The 19,492-nt window shown below is 43.9% G+C and overlaps 1 protein-coding gene across 1 annotated transcript in view; it reads left to right on the top strand.

The window, feature by feature from the left end:
- Positions 1 to 19,398: 19,398 nt before the first annotated feature.
- ADAMTS15 (ADAM metallopeptidase with thrombospondin type 1 motif 15) overlaps positions 19,399 to 19,492 on the top strand; it is a 23,506-nt gene continuing 23,412 nt past the window's right edge. The window contains exon 1 of the mRNA XM_008057884.2: positions 19,399 to 19,490. Coding sequence (XP_008056075.1) covers positions 19,399 to 19,490 — 92 coding nt within the window. The remainder of the gene's footprint in view (positions 19,491 to 19,492) is intronic.

Raw genomic sequence — 19,492 nt, 5'->3', positions numbered from 1 at the left:
TACAGCCACAAAGTACTTTTGTGATTACAGAACCCAGGGGTGATCCCTGCCAAATTCCCTCTATGTGTTCCCTCTCTCTGCTTTCCCAGAAACATAGATGGACAGCTGTGAATTAGATGAGAGGATGAACTTCCCAACCTAGCATGGCGCAGAATCTCCTTTCTGGTATAATTTACAGGATAGGAATAACTTAGAGTCTAGGATGTTTTGGGGAAACACTTCTAGAGGCAGGGGAATGGAAAGAATGGTCTCTTCAACCCTTTCCCCAAAAGGAGCAAAAAACACTTCATCACAGCCGAACAGTGTAATAGCCTTGGGACAGTCTGACCTGGGCAGGCAATGAATCATCCCATTTTTGCCTCAGGGCTTGTGGTAATGTTCCAGTCATGGGTCTTTACCTCCTTGAAGTCCCTTATTCACCATTTCCCAGAGTAAAACTCCTGATTTTCAATAGCAATGATGTGCTTTAAGTTTCCCTTCTATCTCCCATTAAAGCATCTGAGAGGAGTGGGATTGAGGTGCCCAGTACCCCTTTCTCTCCTCCTGGATGGATAGTAATGTCTGGGAGTGAGAGACTTAACTAGACCAGGGGGCCTTCTTTTTTTTTTTTGAGTTGGAGTCTTACTCTGTCGCCCAGACTGGAGTGCAGTGGCCGCTCCCGGCCACTGCAGCCTCGACCTGCTGGGCGCCGGCGATCCTGCCGCTTCAGCCTGCCGAGTAGCTGGAACTACAGGCGCGCACTACCACGCCCGACTGATTTTTCATTTATTGTCGAGATGAGGTCTCGCCAATTTGCCCTGGTGGGTCTCGAACCCACGGGCTCAGGCAATCCACTCACCTCAGCCTCCCAAGACGCGGGATTACAGGCTGAGCCACCGAGCCCGGCTAGGGGGCCTTCTTGAATGTCCTTGGAGCTTTTAGTTGCAAAGGCTCTAGAAGTTATTTCTTCTCTACCTTCTCTTCCTCCTTCCCCCTCTACCCCTCCTCTCCCTTCCCTCCTCCTCCCTCTCCCTCTTCGAATGAAGTACCCCCAAAGGACAGACTTTTGGAAGCTCCCTTCGAAGAGAGAAGTCAGAGAGTGAACTCTGATTTTATCCTGCCTCATTTTAATAACAGCAACAACAACAAAAACAACAAAAACAACAACAACAACAACAACAACAACTACTACTACTACTACTACTACTACTACTACTACTGGTTGGCTCACTAGCTGACTCGCATACTTTCCCTTGGATTCGGCCTTCTCCAGAAGGGCATTGCTGATTCTGTCCAGGGTGGCACCTGACATTTGCAATGCAACCACAAGGTGTCAGGCTTACCTTGGGTAAGCTTAAACCCAGGGCCCTTGATGCAGAAACTGAGAACTGGCAGGTGGTTTGTAGTGTAATCCCTCAGAGAAATGGCAGATGAAAACAGTACAGCAAGACAAACACCAACAACCCAACCAGCGAAAATCCCATAAGGGGATTCTGCCAGTTCTGGATTTCCTACATTACCACTTTCTTTCCCCAAATATGTAATTATGGCAGGGGTTGCCAAAGTATGGCCTGTGGGCTCATTCCTGCACACTGCCTGCTTTTGTACAGTCTACAAGTTAAGAATAGTTTTTACATTTTTAAATGGCAAATTAAAGAAACTAGACAGAATATTAATATTTCATGACACTTGAAAATGGTATGAAATTCAAATTTCTGTCCATAAATAGAGTTTGTTGGGATGTCACCATAGCCATTCATGTATACATATCGGCTGCTCTTGAGCTGTAAGGAAGGGCTGAGTGAGCCTAAAATATTTACCATCTGGCTCTTTGCAGAAAAGATTTGCTGATTCCTGAATGTGAAGCAGCATTAATTTGGAATCTGTGATTATTTAGACTCAGTATATGTAATTATTATTATTATTATTGATTTTTTTTGTAGAGCTGAGATCTCACTATGTTGCCCAAGCTGGTCTTGATCTCCTGGGCTCAAGTGATCCTCCCATCTTGGCCTCCAAAGTGCTAGGATTACAGGCATGAGCCAACGCGCTTAGCCTGTATATGTGATTCTTATGGAATAAGATACTCAAAATAATTTATTGCTCTGTGTATCAAGGGAAAATTATATAAAAATTAGTATATCGTTGTTTCATCTTTAATATTTCTGTATCTAGTAGTTATTTATTATTTAATTAGTCCTTAGATAATTAAAGAACTTTTATGTTTATAGTGCCTTATACTTACTGTGAATTTTGTTTTTAATTAACTTATATTATTAGTGACTGATTATTAGTTTATAACTAGAGTTTTATATATTATATATTATAAATTTTTAGTGTATGCTAATTTCTGGTATTATCTAGAACTCTAGACTCAGAATTGGAAGAAACATCAATCCACTTCCACTCACACAGAGAAGAAACAGAAATGCAGAGGTTTCAGCGACTTAGTCAAAGTCATATAACTAGTGGTAGATTTTTTTTTCCTAAAGTGGGATTACAGGTGTGAGCTACCATGTCTGGCCTAAGTGAATGGTTTCTAATGCAGCATTTTCATTTTTTAAAATGATTTTTTTCATTATATTTTTAGTAGTTGTTTAAGAGTTTACCACATATATCTTATTAGAACCAGCTTCAGATTTATACTAGCTTATGCTAGTTTCCAGTAATAAAAAAATTATTTCATTCTATTCCCTTCCTTCTTTATAGTACTATTGTTATACATGTCTACTAGTATACAAACACAACACATCATTATAATTATTACTTTTCCATCTGTAATCATTTCCTTAGCCCAATATAGCTTTCCTCCACTAATTTTTTTGGTGTGGTATTATTGGTGAATATACTACACATTTATTTCTATATGTTATAGGAGATGTTTTTCCTAAAATACTATGGTACCCCCACATGAAGATAAAGCTTTGTGATACTATTTATTTTTGTTTTAAAATTTAGCTTGCAATTCATTCCTTTTCATTAAAATTGAGTGCTTACTGTGAGCTAGGCATTGTTCTGAGTGCTCATTTTAATTTAATTTAATTTTCACTTAATCCTCAGTCACAATAGCTTCCATCTTTTGAGTGCTTGCTGTGGGCTAGACACTGTGCTGAGCAACTCACAGATCTTATCTCATCGAATTATCATGGTGACCCTCTGAAAAAACCATCTTATAGATGGATGCAGAAATAGGTTTAGTGAGGTTAAAACTTGCTTAGGGTCATCTAGCTAATAAGTGATAGAGACAGGGTTCTTAACCAAGATCAAATTCATAAACTGCCAATAAAATATAACATTTTTCCTGTTCCTTTGAGTAGAACTAAGGTTTAACTCATGGTATGACAGAACTGGAAGGGACTCTAGGAGTTCTTTGGGGCCAGGCTCTGAAGACTTCTTTGGAGACTGGCCCTTCTATCAAGATCTCGAAGGGAATAAAGTGCTTCTTGCAAAAGCCTGTTATAACGCTTAAATATCAACAGAGTTCTTTCTTTCTAAGCAAAGTAATACTACTTACCCCGCCCCTCCCTTTTGCGACAATTTATGTTCATTTCTATAACTCTGGCTATTGTGTAATGGTCATGACTCCACATTGCCTGTAATAGAGAGAGGATTTCCTGGTCCTTATCTAGCCTATTACTGAGCACACATTCCAGACAGGCCACGTTGGTTATTTGACGTCACTTTTGTGCTTACATTTAACTTGTATTCTCTTTGGCAAATGGGTTTTTGTGATAACCAACTGTATGTATGCAAGTGTTTCTATGTATCTTTACCTGCTTAATTCTTTCTTAGTCTCAAATATGTTATTTTTTTGGAACTTTAAACTTTCACTCAGTATTGGGAAACCATTCATTCATATTTCTGAGGCCACTTTAAGTTCAATCTCTTGTAATGAGCTAACTACTCATTATTTTTCCTACCTTCATCTGGCTGCCCTGGTGTTCACAGACACAGTCTCAATGGGCATTCTCTCAATTCTGTTATCTGTATCACAGACCTTACTTTCAATGTGATGTTGACATTGACTCCCTTGCTAATGAGATTTTAATAAACTGAGAAACAAACGCACAAACAACCCTTGTTTCTGCCATTTGTATTTTCAGTGACTAACTGCCAGTGAGTGGGCTACTGAAATTGCTTACGAGATGATCCCTGCTCTCACAAGGTGCAGTCTAATGAAGGCGCATATGAGCAAGCACATGTAAAGGGTTGCCCAGGGTTCCATGTGGAATGTGTCCATGATTACAATCTGTGTTTACTACTGTAACTGGCCAGTAAGAGTTACATTGGACATTTCAGTATTTTAGGTGGTAACAATAGCCACAATGAGAGCAGTAGATTGTGCCTGTCTTACTTCATTATGGCCAGAAGGTGGCACTGTTGGAACTTGCAGGTCTCTCTCTCTCTCTCTCTCTCTCTCTCTCTCTCTCTCTCTCTCTCTCTTCCCCTCTCCCCTCCTTTCTCTCTCTTTCCCCCCCTCCTCTCTTCCTTTCTGTCCTCTCTTTCTCCTCTTTCCCCCATCTCTCCTCTCTCTCCCCTCTCCTCTTTCCTCCCTCTCTCTGCTCCCTCTCTCTTTCTCTCCCTTCTCTTTCTCCTCCCTCTCTCCTCTCTCTTGCTCCTCTCCTCTTTACCCTCTCTCCTTTTCCTTCCTCTCTTCTCTCTCTCCTTCTTTCTCTCTCTTCCCTCTCTCCCCATCTCTCTTCTCTTCCTCTCCTCTAACCGTCTTTTCTCTCCCCTCTCCTCTCTCTCCTCTTTCTTCTCTCCCTCCCTGTCTCTCCAGAGCAACTTTCTCAAAAATTAGACATCTCAATCATGTCATGCAAATCCAAGACAGCAGTCCTTCAAAACTGTACAAGTAAAAAAAACCTAGGTGTCTATCAGATTTCTTGTAGCCAACCACTGGAGCTGTTGTCTTATTTAACATGACTTGCGCGTATTTCTTTCCTACTGTCCTTTCTTCACCTTGATTTCTGGTCTCCATCAGAGCAGTGTCTTTAAACTCAAATTATAAGGCAGTCTAGGAGAGCTGGCCAAGTTGAGATGTCTCCAGGGACTGGACCACCTTAATCATGAGAATGACTTGTGTTCCCTACTCTCTGGTTAATTATTAATGCAGGAAATACATTTCTCCCAAACCTTCACTATTGATTCCAACCACCAGATGGGGGTCTTGGCACATTTACCTTTCATAGCTCACAGAAGAAGAGGGTGTGAAAACTCCCTAAACAAATGTATTGCTTCTCAATCAACTCATCTTTGACAAAGCCTCCATCAATAACCACTGGGGAGAGAAGAACCTATTCAGTAAATGGTGCTGGGAAAACTGGCTGACCACATGCAGAAGGTTGAAACAAGATCCCTATCTATCACCATACACAAATATCAACTCTAAGTGGATCAAAGGCCTAAACATTAAACCTCAAACTATAAGACTCTTAGAAAATGCAGTAGACACCCTTATGGAAATTGGAATAGGCAACCAATTCTTGACCAAAACTCCAGATGTTCATGCCTAGACAAGTGGGACCTCATCATACTGACAAGCTTCTGAAAAACAAAAGAAGACATCAAGAGAGTAGAGAGACACCCCATGGGATGGGAAAAAAATGTTTGCCAACTGTATATCTGACAAAGGCCTAACATCCAGAATCCACAAGGAACTCAAAAGTGCTGAAAAGAAAAAAACAAACAACCTCATAAAAAATGGGCAAAACAACAAAACAAAGCAAAAAGTTCAGGCATGGTGGCTCAAGCCTGTAATCTCAGCATTTTGGGAGGCCGAGGTGAGAAGATTGCCTGAGCTCAGCGGTTTGAGACCAGCCTGGGCAACTTGGTGAGACCTCATCTCTACAATGATTCAAAAAATAAGCCAGGCATGGTAGTATGCGCCTGTAGTTCCAGCTACTTGGAAGGCTGAGGCAGAAGGATCACCGGAGCCCAGCAGGTCGAGGCTGCGGTGACTGGGAGTGGTCACTGCACTCCAGTCTGGCTGACAGAGTGAGACTCCAACTCAGAAAAAAAAAAAAAAGAAAACCACATTGAGATACCACCTAACTGCAGTAAGAATGGCCATCATTAATAAAACAAAAAAACAACACATGCTGGCGAGGATGTGGAGAAAAGGGAATGCTTCTACACTGTTGGTGGGAGTACAAACTAATTTAACCTCTATGGAAAACAGTGTAGCAATTTCTAAAATAACTAGAAATTGACCTTCCATATGACTCAGCATTTCCCCTTCTGGGAATATACCCAGGGGAACTCAAATCATTTTACAAAAAAGATACTTGAGCACTCATGTTTCTTGCAGCACTATTCACAATAGCAAAAACATGGAACCAACCATGCTGTCCATCAAAACTGGGCTGGATAAAAATAGTGTGGTACTATACACAATTGAATATCATGCAGCCATAAAGGACAAAATTATGGACTTCACAACAACTTGGATGGATATGGAGTCTATCATGCTCAGTGATCTATCACAGAAACAAAGAACTGAGTACCACATGTTCTCACTCATAAGTAGACCCTGAACACATATCATAATACCACAAAAAAGGGATTGGCAGTAGCGGGCCACTGCTGGTAAGGGGAGCACATAACATCAATAAGGGTTCCTGATCCTAATCCAGGTCAAGTGAGGTTCAATGGGAGACCCCAAACTTTGCCTGTACTTAAACCACTTATGTACACAATCCTGACTTATACCCCACAACTTTAAAATAAAATAAAATTAACAAACAGAAAACAAATGGGTCTCACTAACCACTTAACCACTTCTGGACATACAGGAATTATACTAACTTACAGAACTGTATTTATTTATCTTTGTTTTAAAAGAAAGAAAAGAAAGGAAGGAAAGAAGCTGGAAACTTCAGGATGGATGGGGACTTCTCAAAGCAGATGAGGTGCTTATTCAAAGTAATCAAAAGACTTGATGTAAAAACTACCCAGTTTTTGTAAATGTGTTCTACAGTGAGTTAGAATGTGAAGTGCTAAGATAAGTGCTTGGTGCATAGTGAGCATATCTAAATGTTTGTTGTTTTCTACCATCATTATCACCACCACCACCATCATCATCATCATCATCATCTTCATCATATGTACTCTCACTGGGCCTGGTAGAACAGTTGTGTAGAACATCTGGATTTTATCTTTCCACCTTTCTCCTTAACCTCAATCTCTTTCTTTTTTTAGATTGTCCAAGGCTCTCATCTGACATCCTGTTCTCATGAACAAAAGGGAATCCAGTAAGTCATGAGCCCTTTGGTTTGATAGCAATTACTACCAGGAATGTTTAAATTTTAAGAAACTTGAGAAAGGGGAACCAAAGGAAATAAATAACTAATAGTAGAATTTCAGACACTGTGGCTCTACCATGAGGGGAAAATCTGGGAGCCAGGGACACATGCTAGGGCCCCTAAGTAACTGTGCTTCCGGTTCCTGCTTGTACCTTTGCAGAACTTTGTGCAGGTAGAGACTTCTTGTTATTGGAAATGTTAAAGCAACGATGGGGCACCTACAGAGGTGAAAAAAGATCATTTTTGGACTGGGCAGGAGATGAAATTATAGCACCTTTAAGGAACCATCTATTCTAATTTTCAAATATTCTTGAGTAGTGGAGTAGTCCTTGGATTCTGGATAAGAAACCTAGAGTTTTGTTTTCTGTTTTGGCTTTTAGACATCTATGCCTGGTGCAAATTGTGCAGCTGTCTACCGATCCCACTTCCTGAGATTACAGGAGTTATTTCTTTCTGGCAGTCTGCTCTGTCTGGAGTCTCATCATGTTCATTGGCACCAGAGAATTTTAGAGACAGACATAGACATTAGAGAGGAATGGGAGCTAAGAGATCCCTGTCTCTAGACCTATGAGGTGTCATTCGACCAGAGTATCACAGCTGGTTGGCAGGAGATTCAGAGCTAGAATGTGGGTTCTCAGCCAGTGTTCTCTTTATGTCACATCTAATTCCACTGTCTCCTGCAGAGCCGGATCTGAACACGACATGACCAAGGCCCCAGAGCTGTCAGGAGGCAGGATGGATAGTCAAATCTGGGTCCATGGAGTGCAGTGGGACGTGCTGATACATTTCAGCACCATCCCTAACCCAATGGATTCTGCTGTCTTTATCCAGACCGCTCCCTTTTGATGTGTTTGTTTTTTTCTTCACTAAAAGAGCCTTCTATTATGGAGGAATTCAAAGTATTTAGAATTTAGCCATATTTAGTCACTTACGAAGGAGTGTTTTACTCTGTGTGAAACTGTCTAAGAATGTGAAGGTATCTCCTGATTGTCTCCTGATTGTCTCAAAAGGTGATGGAGACAGACAAAGACCTGAGGATTTGGGAAGTGATGGGATTTAGGGCAGCCATGTGGCAGGACAGAAAGGAGAGGAGAATGGAGACAGACACAGACTGGTGCACTTGCATGGAAACTTCAAATGTGAAGGCTTCCCCCCCCACATCTTACCTTATATGTGTATATAGACACATTTCAGTATTATATGTACAAGTCTAAAACAGCAGTCCTTTAAATAAAAAAGCTAAGTGTCCATCAGATTTCTTATAGCCAACCCTGGAGCAGGTTGGAGGTGTTATGCTGTTGCCTTGTTTAATATGACACCCAACCCCCCCAGTCCACCACACATGCATGTACACACACATGTAGTTTGGTGGTGATGGGATAAGTAGTACACCTTCCTTCTCCTCTTCCTCATTTTTCTTCTCTTGCTTCCATCTCTGGGCTCCCACTCTAGTCTTCTCTCCCCTCCTCAGACTTTACTGAATTTTTCTCTTTTCCTCCTTTCCTTCCTCAGTTCCCATTCCCTGTGTCTTCACCTCCAGTAAGTAACTCTATAAGCCTACTCAGTGTCAGACATGGTGTGAGACACCAGGGCAAAGAAATGCAAAAGACAGTTCCTGTGTTGTAGCCATCTATTTCATCAAGATGCCCCCTAGTCTGGTGAAAGAGAACGTTCGGCAAGTACAAGAGTAAGGCTATATGCCCCAAGTCTGGCATATGGAGTGCTAGTTCAGTAAACATTTGTTGATGGAAGTAATTCATAAGTTATGAGATTCTAGTGAAACTAGGGATAGCCATGCTTTGATGGGCAAGGAGTAGGTTGGGAAAGATTCCATTTGAGTGATATTTTTGTTGGACTTTAATAAATGAGTAGGAATTCACCAGGTGCTGGAGGGAGAAATTCATTTCAGAAGAGTGAACACACGCGTGCGTGTGCGCGCGCGCGCACACACACACACACACACACACACACACACACACACACACACACAGAAATGAAAGAGCCTGATATGTTTGAGGAGTTCATTGAGTCTCTCAGGCCTAGGGTATAAGGGGCTGTGGAGGAGGGTGGGCAATGAACCTGGAAAAGTCAGCTGTGGTCAGTGGGCAAAGAGGTAGAGTCGTCACCCTGAGTACTCAGAGCTTTCTTCCAGAGGACAACGCAGACTCGTTAAAGACTAACGCATGGGCGTGACACGACCATATTCGTCTTTTAGACAGACAACTCTAGCAATTATGTGGAATAAGGATAGCATTAAGGGAGAGATTGGATAATGGAGACCTGTCAGGACATGACTTCAGGAGTCTGAGCCAAGGAAGAGGCAGTGGGGATGGAGAGGAGCACATCTGAGCTCATCGGGACCTGGCGAGGCCTGTGGGGGCTGAGGGAAGAGAGACAGGCTACCCCCCTTGAAGGATGAGCTGAAGAGAGAGTCAGCATCAACCTCCCTGAAGAAAACGGGAGGGAGGTGGCAGGGAGGCGATGTAAGTGGTTGTGTATCATTTTGGGTGCGTGTGCAGGGGAAAGAAGGAGTTTGGTTTTAGGCTTGCTAAAGACCCTGCAGAGTATATAGGTGAAGATGGATACCTGAGATGAGGCTCAGGCTGGGGTGTGGGCTCCAGAAACGGATTTGGGAGCCAAATGCAGACCTGTGTTGTTGGGGATGAAGTGAAAACACATCCTGCTCTATACATAAATGTGATATTAGGGATTCTTTTTGTTTTCTTGTAATATTATACCCATTTTTGCAGCTTTCCTATCCCTTCACTTTTCTTTTCCCATTTCCAAGAGCACACAGGTGAATTCTGCCTACGAGTCACCATTCTTGCTGTTTTCTTTTGTTGTCTTCTCTCCCCCAACATCTGGGTCTTTCCAGAAACAGAAAGCACCCCTGGTTTCCCTATCTGGAATGCAGTGGGTGGGTTCTGTGATCAAGCATCTTCCAGTTGGTCTGTTGGCTACTTCACAGTGTCAGGTACTGATGGGAAGGAGGAGATTCCTAGCTAGTCCAGGGAGAAAAAGAGGAGCGATGGAAGAATCTTGACTTGGAGTGACTTGGCTTTTGGAGTCTCACCAACTGCAGCTTGAAAGTATTGGACAAGTTGCTGGCCTGCTCCTGCCAGGTTGGCTAGGAAGTGACATTACTGGATCCTGTCCCCTCTTGGCTCTCAACAGTGACAAGGGAGGCTGTGCGGAGGAGCAAGGAGGCGGGAGCGAGGGAAGGCAGAGCATGGAAAGCCTTTATGAAGGAGGTGGCATCTGGCTTCTCAGCAGAGCACTGGGGACCTCAAGGTGGGAGAACAGGCGGGTCTGTTGGGTGCCTCGGGCTCTGCTCTGGGACTCATGTGCAGGTAGGAGGTGGGCCTGAGCCAGGGCAGCCCAAAGCAGCTTTTTTTGTGACTGGCCTGGCTGAAACCATAGTTTTATGTTCTCCTTTAGCTAAACACCAGTGTTGTCTGCCCTTTAATTCCCTGCATCCTCAAGGATCACAGAAAACTCATGCCTGTAAGTCTCACACATATTAGGTCATGGAGTCTCAGTTGTAAATTGCACGTGCCTCCTTGGGCTCACGTACTCACCTTGCGTAGTCATGATGCTTATTCCTATTGTCTACCCACCTCCCCACTTCCAGAGTGAAGCAGAGACATGAAGCCAGGAGTGAGGCAACACGCATTGGTGGTGAGTAAGAGAGAAAGATGAGCCAATCATTCCACAAAACATTTCTAAATGAGATACTAGATACAACATCTGAAGGCAGGAGCTCACTAAGTGGAGGCCCTTCCATCCTGGCCTTGTTGGGCTCAGAAGGAAACCTGATGAGCAGGGTGAGTGGACTGAATCAGTTGTTGTACATGTGCTTTGTTTCAGGGGGGTGGTCCTTGTTTATGAGAATTGCGCCCCCCAAGGCTGTGCTGTGCACAACCTGTCCAACTGTCCATGGTGACCCTACCTGGGATCTCCTTTTTCTTTTTTCACCCCCCTCGTGTTTTAAAGAACCTTCGCTTGCTGACTGTTGTCTGAAATTCTATGATCAGAACTTTGTTTCAAAAAAGACTTTGATATTTTAAGGTATAAATATTCATGAATGAGAGACATTTTAAAGCTGTTATCAATTATTTTCATCTTAATGTAAGTGAAGACACTGGAAGAAAATTTAGAGGAAGGGAGAGAGGTTGCATGAGCAGAATTAGAGAGAGCAACAGAAAGCATGGTGGCAGTGCATAGACAGGGAGTGTTGAGGGTGAAAGGGGGATGGGTTTGCCAGGAAGAGGGAAGAAAGGAGGAGCTGGGGTTTCCACATGCTGCACCCTACCTCCTAAGTTCACCTAGGTGAAGAGAGCAAGAGCCTACAGCTCACTCAATTTTTTCTTGGCAGAATTAATCAAGTAAATTGCAAACTCCTGAAGTGAGAACTGTGTCATATGTTCTAATTACAAGAGTCTCAAATAATACTGTTCACTCTGGTCTCACTGTGTTGTTATGAGTGGTAATGATGACAGTATTCTTTTATAAATAAGGAGGCATTGGCTGGGCTTGATGGCTTAGCCTGTATTCTCAGCACTTTGGGAGGCCAAAGCGAGTGGATTGACTAGCCCACGGGTTCGAGACTCACCCAGGCAACTTGGTGAGACCTCGTCTCTACAATAAATAAAAAATTAGCTGGGTGTGGTAGCATACACCTGTAGTCCCGGCTACTTGGAAGGCTGAGGCAGAGCCCAGCAGGTCGAGTGCTACTGCACTCCAGTCTGGGAGACGGAGTGAGACTCCAACTCAAAAAATAAAAATAAAAAAAAAAATAAAAAGATAAATAAATAAATAAGGAGACATTTAGCTGACAGCCTCAGAGCGGGGGCTGAGCCCTGGCTTGCTGGCCTGAAACTGCAGCAGTGAGTTAGACTATTTCCTGTTCCTGACCTCTCTCAATCATATAATGTCTGGTGTGGGCCTTTTTGATTTTCAAATATTTTAACAAATTACCTTCTGTGGGAGAAGAGACGTTTCCTCCTTCTTGGGCATGGGCATGCATGAGCTTGCTAGACCTCTAGGAGTTGAAGAGTAAATTTCTGAGGGGCTATAAATCTCCCAAAGTTGTGGGCAGAATTTTGTGTGTGCATGGGCCTGGGCATTTTCAAGGATAGGCTTCCACAGAGTTGATGACATTTCCAAGGCCTCCAGATGGTTAAGAATTGCTGCATTAAGCCGGGGTCAGTGGCTCAGCCTGTAATCCCGTGCCTTGGGAGGCCGAGGTGAGTGGATTGCCTGAGCCTGCGGGTTCAAGACCCGCCTGGGCAACTTGGCGAGCCCTCATCTCTACAATTAAAAAAAAAAAAATCAGCCAGGCATGGTAGCGCGTGCCTGTAATTCCGGCTACTCGGAAGGCTGAGGCAGAAGGATCGCTGGAGCCCAGCAGGGCGAGGCTGCGGTGGCCGGGAGTGGCCACTGCACTCCAGTCTGGGTGACAAAGTGAGACTCCAACTCAAAAAAAAAAAAAAAAAAAAAGAATTGCTGCATTAGAACCCATGTGATCTATACTGATATCCAGTAAGTTAAGTCCCTTTAGTGCCATAGTGCAGAGAGGGAAGTGAAAAGAAATGCAGTGGAAAAAATGTTCTTTTAATACAAATGAAATAGTACTCCTCTGTAATGGGTGTTCTCTATGGTTTCTTGTAGAGGCTCCAAAGACAGTGGATTGAGTCACTTTAGGGCCATCAAGGTAACTGTTGGCTCAGCTTAAAGGTAACTCACTCAATTCTTATAAATTCTGTTTAAACTATAATAGCTCATAAGTGTTCAAGGAGTGTGAGAAGGAGTGCGTGAATCGAAGGAAGATGGGGAGAACTGAGTGTGGTTGGGCTTGTAGCTAGCATGAGCTAGGGTGCACCCAAGGTGTGAGTGAGAATGGGAAAATGGAAATGGACGTGAGATGGTCTTGCCAGAAGAAAGGCAGCTGAGGTCAGAGGAGTTCCCGGGGCTGGGAGTCAACATGAGATGAGTCTTTCAGTCTTAATCCTGTTACTCAGTGATAAAGTGGTCTCTGACAGGTCATTCAAACTCTTTGAGTCTTAGTTTTTACCCAAAGTGGAGATGTTGATAATTCTGATCCCATCTCTCCCCTCCCCAAGTGTTTTTGTGAGGATAAAGTGAGATAATATATATCAACTCATTTACAGATCAAATGATATTTTGCATATGGCAAGTATTTCTATTAGGAGGAAGAATGGGTTGATGGAAGAAGCTATGAAATTGGAGAAATGATGAATTTTATCTTGGAGCTTCATCTAATATGCAGAAAGAATCTAGAGATTGTCCTTTGCTACTGATGGGGTGGAAGTCTGAGGCCCAAGGTCAAGGTCAATCTTAAAACTGTTATTCTGGATGCTGATGGTGATGGGAAAATGGGTAAACTGGGAGGAGTAGAGGATATAGAAGTTTGTCTAGCAGAAAAAACTAGTTGCCTTCTAAATCTCTAGAAAGGAGTTGAGGATTTAGCAGTCATTTCATCTTCATTTTGGGCATTCCCCCTCAACCAGCCTAAAGGCTAAAAACATGCAGCTCTATCCTAAATAGTCAAAAGCTCTGAAGCAATTTGCATTGGGATGTGTGTATATATCTATAAAATAGATGACTGAATCAGGGAGCCTGAGATATCAGGGTGGTGGCTGTTATTTAAGACCATATAAGAAGGATTCAGGGGAGGGGGAAGCAGCTTGAAACTATTATTCATTGAATTTGCCTGGACCAAATCAGGACCCTTTTGTTCTAACCTCCTAGCATTCAAGAGAACAAGCACAGGAATTAGTACCAAAGGGACTTCTTAAATACTTAGAACCAGAGTAAAAAACAGAGTGGGTGGCTTAGAGGGAAAAAACAGAGTTAAATATTTCCTCTGAGCAATGAAGAGTGACCCAGGCCAGGGCTATAATTCATGGGGCCTTAGATGAATCTCAAGCTGCTTCGACTGTCTCTGCATCTGGTAGAGGATCGGCCAAGGGCTGCAGCGGTGGTGGGAGCCAATGGATGATGCCAGCTCAGGCGTTTAACTCTTGCTGGGCCTTCCGAGGGGCTTCCCAAAGCCTGTGCCTTTCTAGATGTTGTCTGCTTTGCTTACCTCTGTGGCAGATTCTGTGAAGAGCAGATGAAACACATCTGGGATTTGTAGTCATCTTTGACAAAGAATGATAAAGATGTAAAGCACAAAAAATGGTAAATTCGTGTCTGTTTTCATGTTGCTGTCTAAAAACCTGATTTAAATCCCAACACAGTAGGCCAATAATTTATACTATTTGATCTGGAGAATTGGGAGACTTCTTTCAGTCGCTTCCCTCCTCATTAAAATCTTGCCTACATTCTAATGCTTATCTCTCTTCCCCCTTCACTTTTTTTTCAATTCTTTTTTCTCCTTTTTTTCTTTTCTCTCATTTTGGAGAGATCCTCTAGAATACTTGATTTTATAGGTAGGCAGAAATCGTCATTGGTCCTGATAATGGTGTATAATCAGGATCTGAAAGAAGTGAAATCCAAGTCTCTAAATCTTATCCTGTGGCTGCCTCCTTCTGGCCTCAGTGAATCTCCTTTATGGGCTGATCTTATACCTGAAACTCTTGCATCTACCTGACTCAGCAGTCAATGCTTGCTCTGGGGACTGTCATGGAAACGGATATAAAAGGAAAGGAAGCTCTCATTTGATGAATTCCAAGTCCAGTGTGGCTGTAGGCCAGTCTCAGAAAAAGGGTTTACCACAATTAGCAAAGGGCAGACCAGTTCAGATGGAATGTGCCTATGCTAGAAACAAAATGGACACATGCCAAAAAGAACTAAGAAAAAAGGAGTAGTCAGAGCCATGTGAGTTAAATCAAGCACCTTCCTATAGGAGGTGAGTGTTATATAAGCAGGCACAGATGAGGCTGAGAGGGCATTCTGTATGGGAAAAATGGCTTACATAAACATGCGTGAGGAAATAACAGCTTCTGAGCAGAAGCAGTCAAACTAATTAATTTAGCTAGAGTCAAGTTTTTAGGTATAAAACACAGGGAAATGATTTCATGAGATGAATATAGCAGCTGGCTGGTAGTCTTAGATGAGAAACTTTCTCTGGACCTCAGCTGCCTCAACTATAGAATGAGGCTACTGGGTAGGTGGTGAGGGGGCTGTGTTAAGGTTTCTGTCAGAGAATTAACAATTCCAGGAGCTGTGTTTTGGTCACTCAACTCTATGAGACAGCCTTATCCTCATTTTAGAGATGAAGTATCTGTCCAAAATTTTACAGACTGAGTGATAAAGCTTAGATCTGAATCGAGTCTATTTATTCACTCAGTCTCCACAGAGAGCCCCCGTGAGTCCAGCACTGTCAGGCTCTGGGGGAAACATTAGTGAATGAGACAGAGAAGGTTCTGCTCTCATTCTAGTGGAAGGAAGTCAGTCAATAAAAAAGTAAAACTCCGAGTGGACAAAATAGGTTTAGATAGAGGTAAATGTGATTGAAAAAAGAAAAAAGCATGCTAGCATGGTTGTGATTTGCGATTTTAGATTGGGTGGCTCAGGAAGGCCCTTCTGAGGAGGTTGTACTTGGGCTGAGACCTGAAGAGCATGGAGAGGTCAACTTCATTGGTGAAGGGCATAAAGACCAAGCCAAGGGAGCTTAGATCAATAGATGGTCTAGGCTGCAGTCATTCTCTAGGTGGGAGAGGAGGGTTGCTTTTCGCTTTCATTTTTTCATTCTCATATTTGACAGAGAGCAGATTTTTATTTCCCAAGGATCTTAAGATCATGGAGGACAGGAGAAGCAAGAGTGTTGCAGTTGTGGAGTCCTAGTATGGAATTGGACTGTGGAGCCATTGTGGAAGTCCCTGAACAGAACCGGGAGAGGACATACCCACTAGCTGTCCTCCCTACCTTGTTAGGACTACCAGAAAACTTCAGAAGGTGATGATGGTAATCACCTTGGAGGGCCCAGTAAAAGTTTGGTGGTGGTAGTAGTAATAGCTGTGGTCATAATATTAATAGCTAATAAGAACACTGAAGATAATAGCTAATTAAATAATATTTAAGAAACCTTTTTAAAAAAATATACCAAGCACTGCATGTACTTTGGAAGCATCAAGTCATTGAATCCTAAAAAACCCAACCAACACAACCAACAAAAACAAAACTCACTGGATTCTCTCAACAACTATAGGAGGTGACTAGAATTATTGTCTCCACTATAATAACGAGGAAAATGAGGCTTAGAGAGGTACAGTAACTTTCCTGAATTGCACAATAAAGACCTGGCGGCTGGACCTACACAGGGCCCTCTGACTCCGGGCTCTTAATCATCCTACTATGTTACCTTCTGTAGGCCTCCACTGAATAGTCCTATAATATTAGACCTGGAAGTGATCTTAGATATTATCTAGACCAGAGATTTCTGATGCTGTCCTCTGACTGAAGACCTGTGATCTAGGATAATCCTTTCTCTTTTGACAGATGAAGAAATGCAGAGTCCCAGAATCAAGTCAGTGATAGAAATGGAGGGTCAACCCTGGATTTTCCTCACCTCTACTCAAGTGCTCAGCATAATCCTTGATCTTCAATTCCTAGTTAGGAGCTCTTGGCAAAAATGATTGGATGGAACTACAGGTTTCCAAGAAGGGACAGGCAGGCATTAAGTCAGGCCTTAATATGATAATGCATGTAAAACACTTGGTTCAGTGCTTAGCACATAGTAAGTGTGCAATACATGCTAGTGCATTTTAGCAAGTCCACTTGACCAGGTTCTTTGCTCAGGGGTGAGAATAGTCAGGCTTTGATTGGAGTAGGGGAAGTCATAGGTAAGGAGAGGGCTTCATCTTCCTGGGCCTGCCATCTTGACTGACATGCTGAAGCCCTTGCCAGAACCCATTGGTCACAGTGAAAGTAAAATGTCGTTGGAAATCTTGCAACCCAGTATTAAAACTGCTGGTTGTAGGAAAACAATCTCTTGCCCTAAATAAATGACTTCTCATTGCCCTTGGTTGTCTGAGTATCTCTTTAATTTTAGGCCCTCTTTGAACACTCAAACACACAGGGCCTTTCTAAACTTGAGCTCCCTCTCTCACACACAGTCCTCCCATATGTGTACTATCCCTTTCATTTACAGAGCATAAACACCCGTCTCTTACTCATTCGCATAATGACTTTCAGCTCCTCATGTCTCTTCAAGGGGAGGCCTCAGTAGAATTATGGGCACATGAGCCATCTTCCTGTTCCAAGACCCCAGGGGACTCTCCAAAGAGTGGGTCCTTTATGGGGAGAAGATAATGGGCAAAGAGTGCTCTTCAGTGATGGACTAGTACCAGCTCTTTCCTTTGACAATAGTTTACTTGAGAAACTGCTTCCCTAGGAAAATTCCAAAATTCTTCCACACCACCCCTTTAATGCTCAAGATCATTGCATATCTCTCTTGTTGTCTCCTCTTGCAAGTTCAACTCAGAGCCATTCTTGAAAGATTTTCTAGGTGTTGGGGAGACTAGGAAAGCCTCCTTTCTCTTCCTGCCTTTCTTCCTTGTCAGAGAAAAAAATTGATTCTGCAGAGAGATAAGGAAGATCTTGAGGCCTAGAACCTGAAATAAGGCTCCTTGGGCTTTTCTCTAAACTAGATGAGAACTTAGGGACCGATTGTATCGTCACCTGATCCATACCCGGCCTCCCATGCCTATGCCCTGTTCAATACTTGGTCAGGGATCAAATGAGAGAATCTCATGGTTGAGGCACTGTCTGATTTTTCTACTGTCCACCAGTCCCTCGATCCCTTCTTGGCAGGAAGATAACCTCTTTCTTTTGCACCTGTAGCCCAAGCACCTGCTTCCCACATCTTTGCCAGGAAGGCAAATGTGTAACAAGTGCCCTTCTTTCCTCCCCAAGCCCTCATTAGTAGCATCTGCCTATTCAGGTGGTATAAATACTTCCACCAGGACCTATTTCAAACACCCCTTGTAACATCCCTGACAGGGAAGATGCAGAGGAGCGCACCCCTTCTTACTTCCTTCATATTTCCACCTCCCTGTGCTCTTTTTTCTGGGAAGTGCTTGTCATCCTAGAGGGTTGGTGGTTCTAGTGGCTCAAAGACCATAGATAATAGTCAAATACTTAGGAAGTGATGGGTTTTGTTAAAAAATGTAACTTAAGTTCGTATAATTAAATTTTTAGTGATGGCTATGTTTAACAGCTGGCTGGCAAAATTCCTGAAAATCAAATAGTCTGCACCAGCCCCTCTAGCATCCCGTGGCTCCAGGGCCAACCGTGGGCCTAGGCAGTCCTGGGTTTGAGAAGGGCTCTCCTCTTCCTGAGAAATGGCTTTTCTGGCAATAGGTCATCTACAGGGGAATTCTGGATTCTGGGTCTTTTAGGGAACTCTGTGATTAAGAAACGGCAAGGATGTTGCAAGAGGAGGGATGCAGTCAGCTTGGGCCAGAGGTCAGCAGTGGGTCTTCATTCCTGACTGCTGATCTATGCTGCCTTGAGATCAAGGCTAAGACCCAGAGAGCCGACAGACGTTCCCCGGGGCAGAAGTAACCGATGTGTAGGGCCACGGGGCGTAACCGAGGGCAAAACGTGAACTGAGATTCCAGCGCTGGTTTCTCTGGCCAGCCCACGCCTCCTGCTCAGTTCAAGGCCACTCCCTCCCCGCCAAGTGGCTCACAGATCTGGAGGCGTGACCGAGTTCTCTGGTGGCCCCCGGAGGCTCCGGGCTGCGAGCTCTGTGAGGCTGGGAGGGGAGCGAGGGGAGGGGCGCGGACTGGGCAGTCCAAAGAGGAGGGGGCCTTTAATAGGCTCGCCCAGAGCCTGGTTTGCTGCGCTGCGAGTGGCGGTTGCTCCGAGAAGCCGCCCGGCACCTCCCGCTAGCTCTCAGCTGCAATTTTCGTCCCTGCACTTGACAGCGATCGTACTTCAGCTCCCAAGGCGCGCTTTGCTTGGAAAGGCACAGGTAGGAGGCGCGGGCTGCCGGGTGCACGCTCGCTGCTCTGGGAGGAGTCTCCCTCCCTTTGCTCTCCTTTCTAGGAGCTGCCCGCTGTCCCGGAGGTTGGTGGTGCCAGCGTGCGACCGGGGAGACCGGTCCGCGGCCGGGGAAAGCTCAGGGTGCGCTGCCCCCGGCGCCATGCTTCTGCTGGGCATCTTAACCCTGGCTTTCGCTGGGCGACCCGCTGGCGGCTCCGAGCCAGAGCGGGAGGTGGTCGTTCCCATTCGGCTGG

This window comes from Carlito syrichta, unplaced genomic scaffold, assembly GCF_000164805.1.
Source record: "Carlito syrichta isolate Samal-C Ts95f unplaced genomic scaffold, Tarsius_syrichta-2.0.1 Scaffold303153, whole genome shotgun sequence".
NCBI classification, from domain to species: Eukaryota; Metazoa; Chordata; class Mammalia; order Primates; family Tarsiidae; genus Carlito; species Carlito syrichta.
The sequence above is the reverse complement of the archived record's forward strand: the minus strand, read 5'-3'. Positions and strand labels throughout refer to the sequence as shown.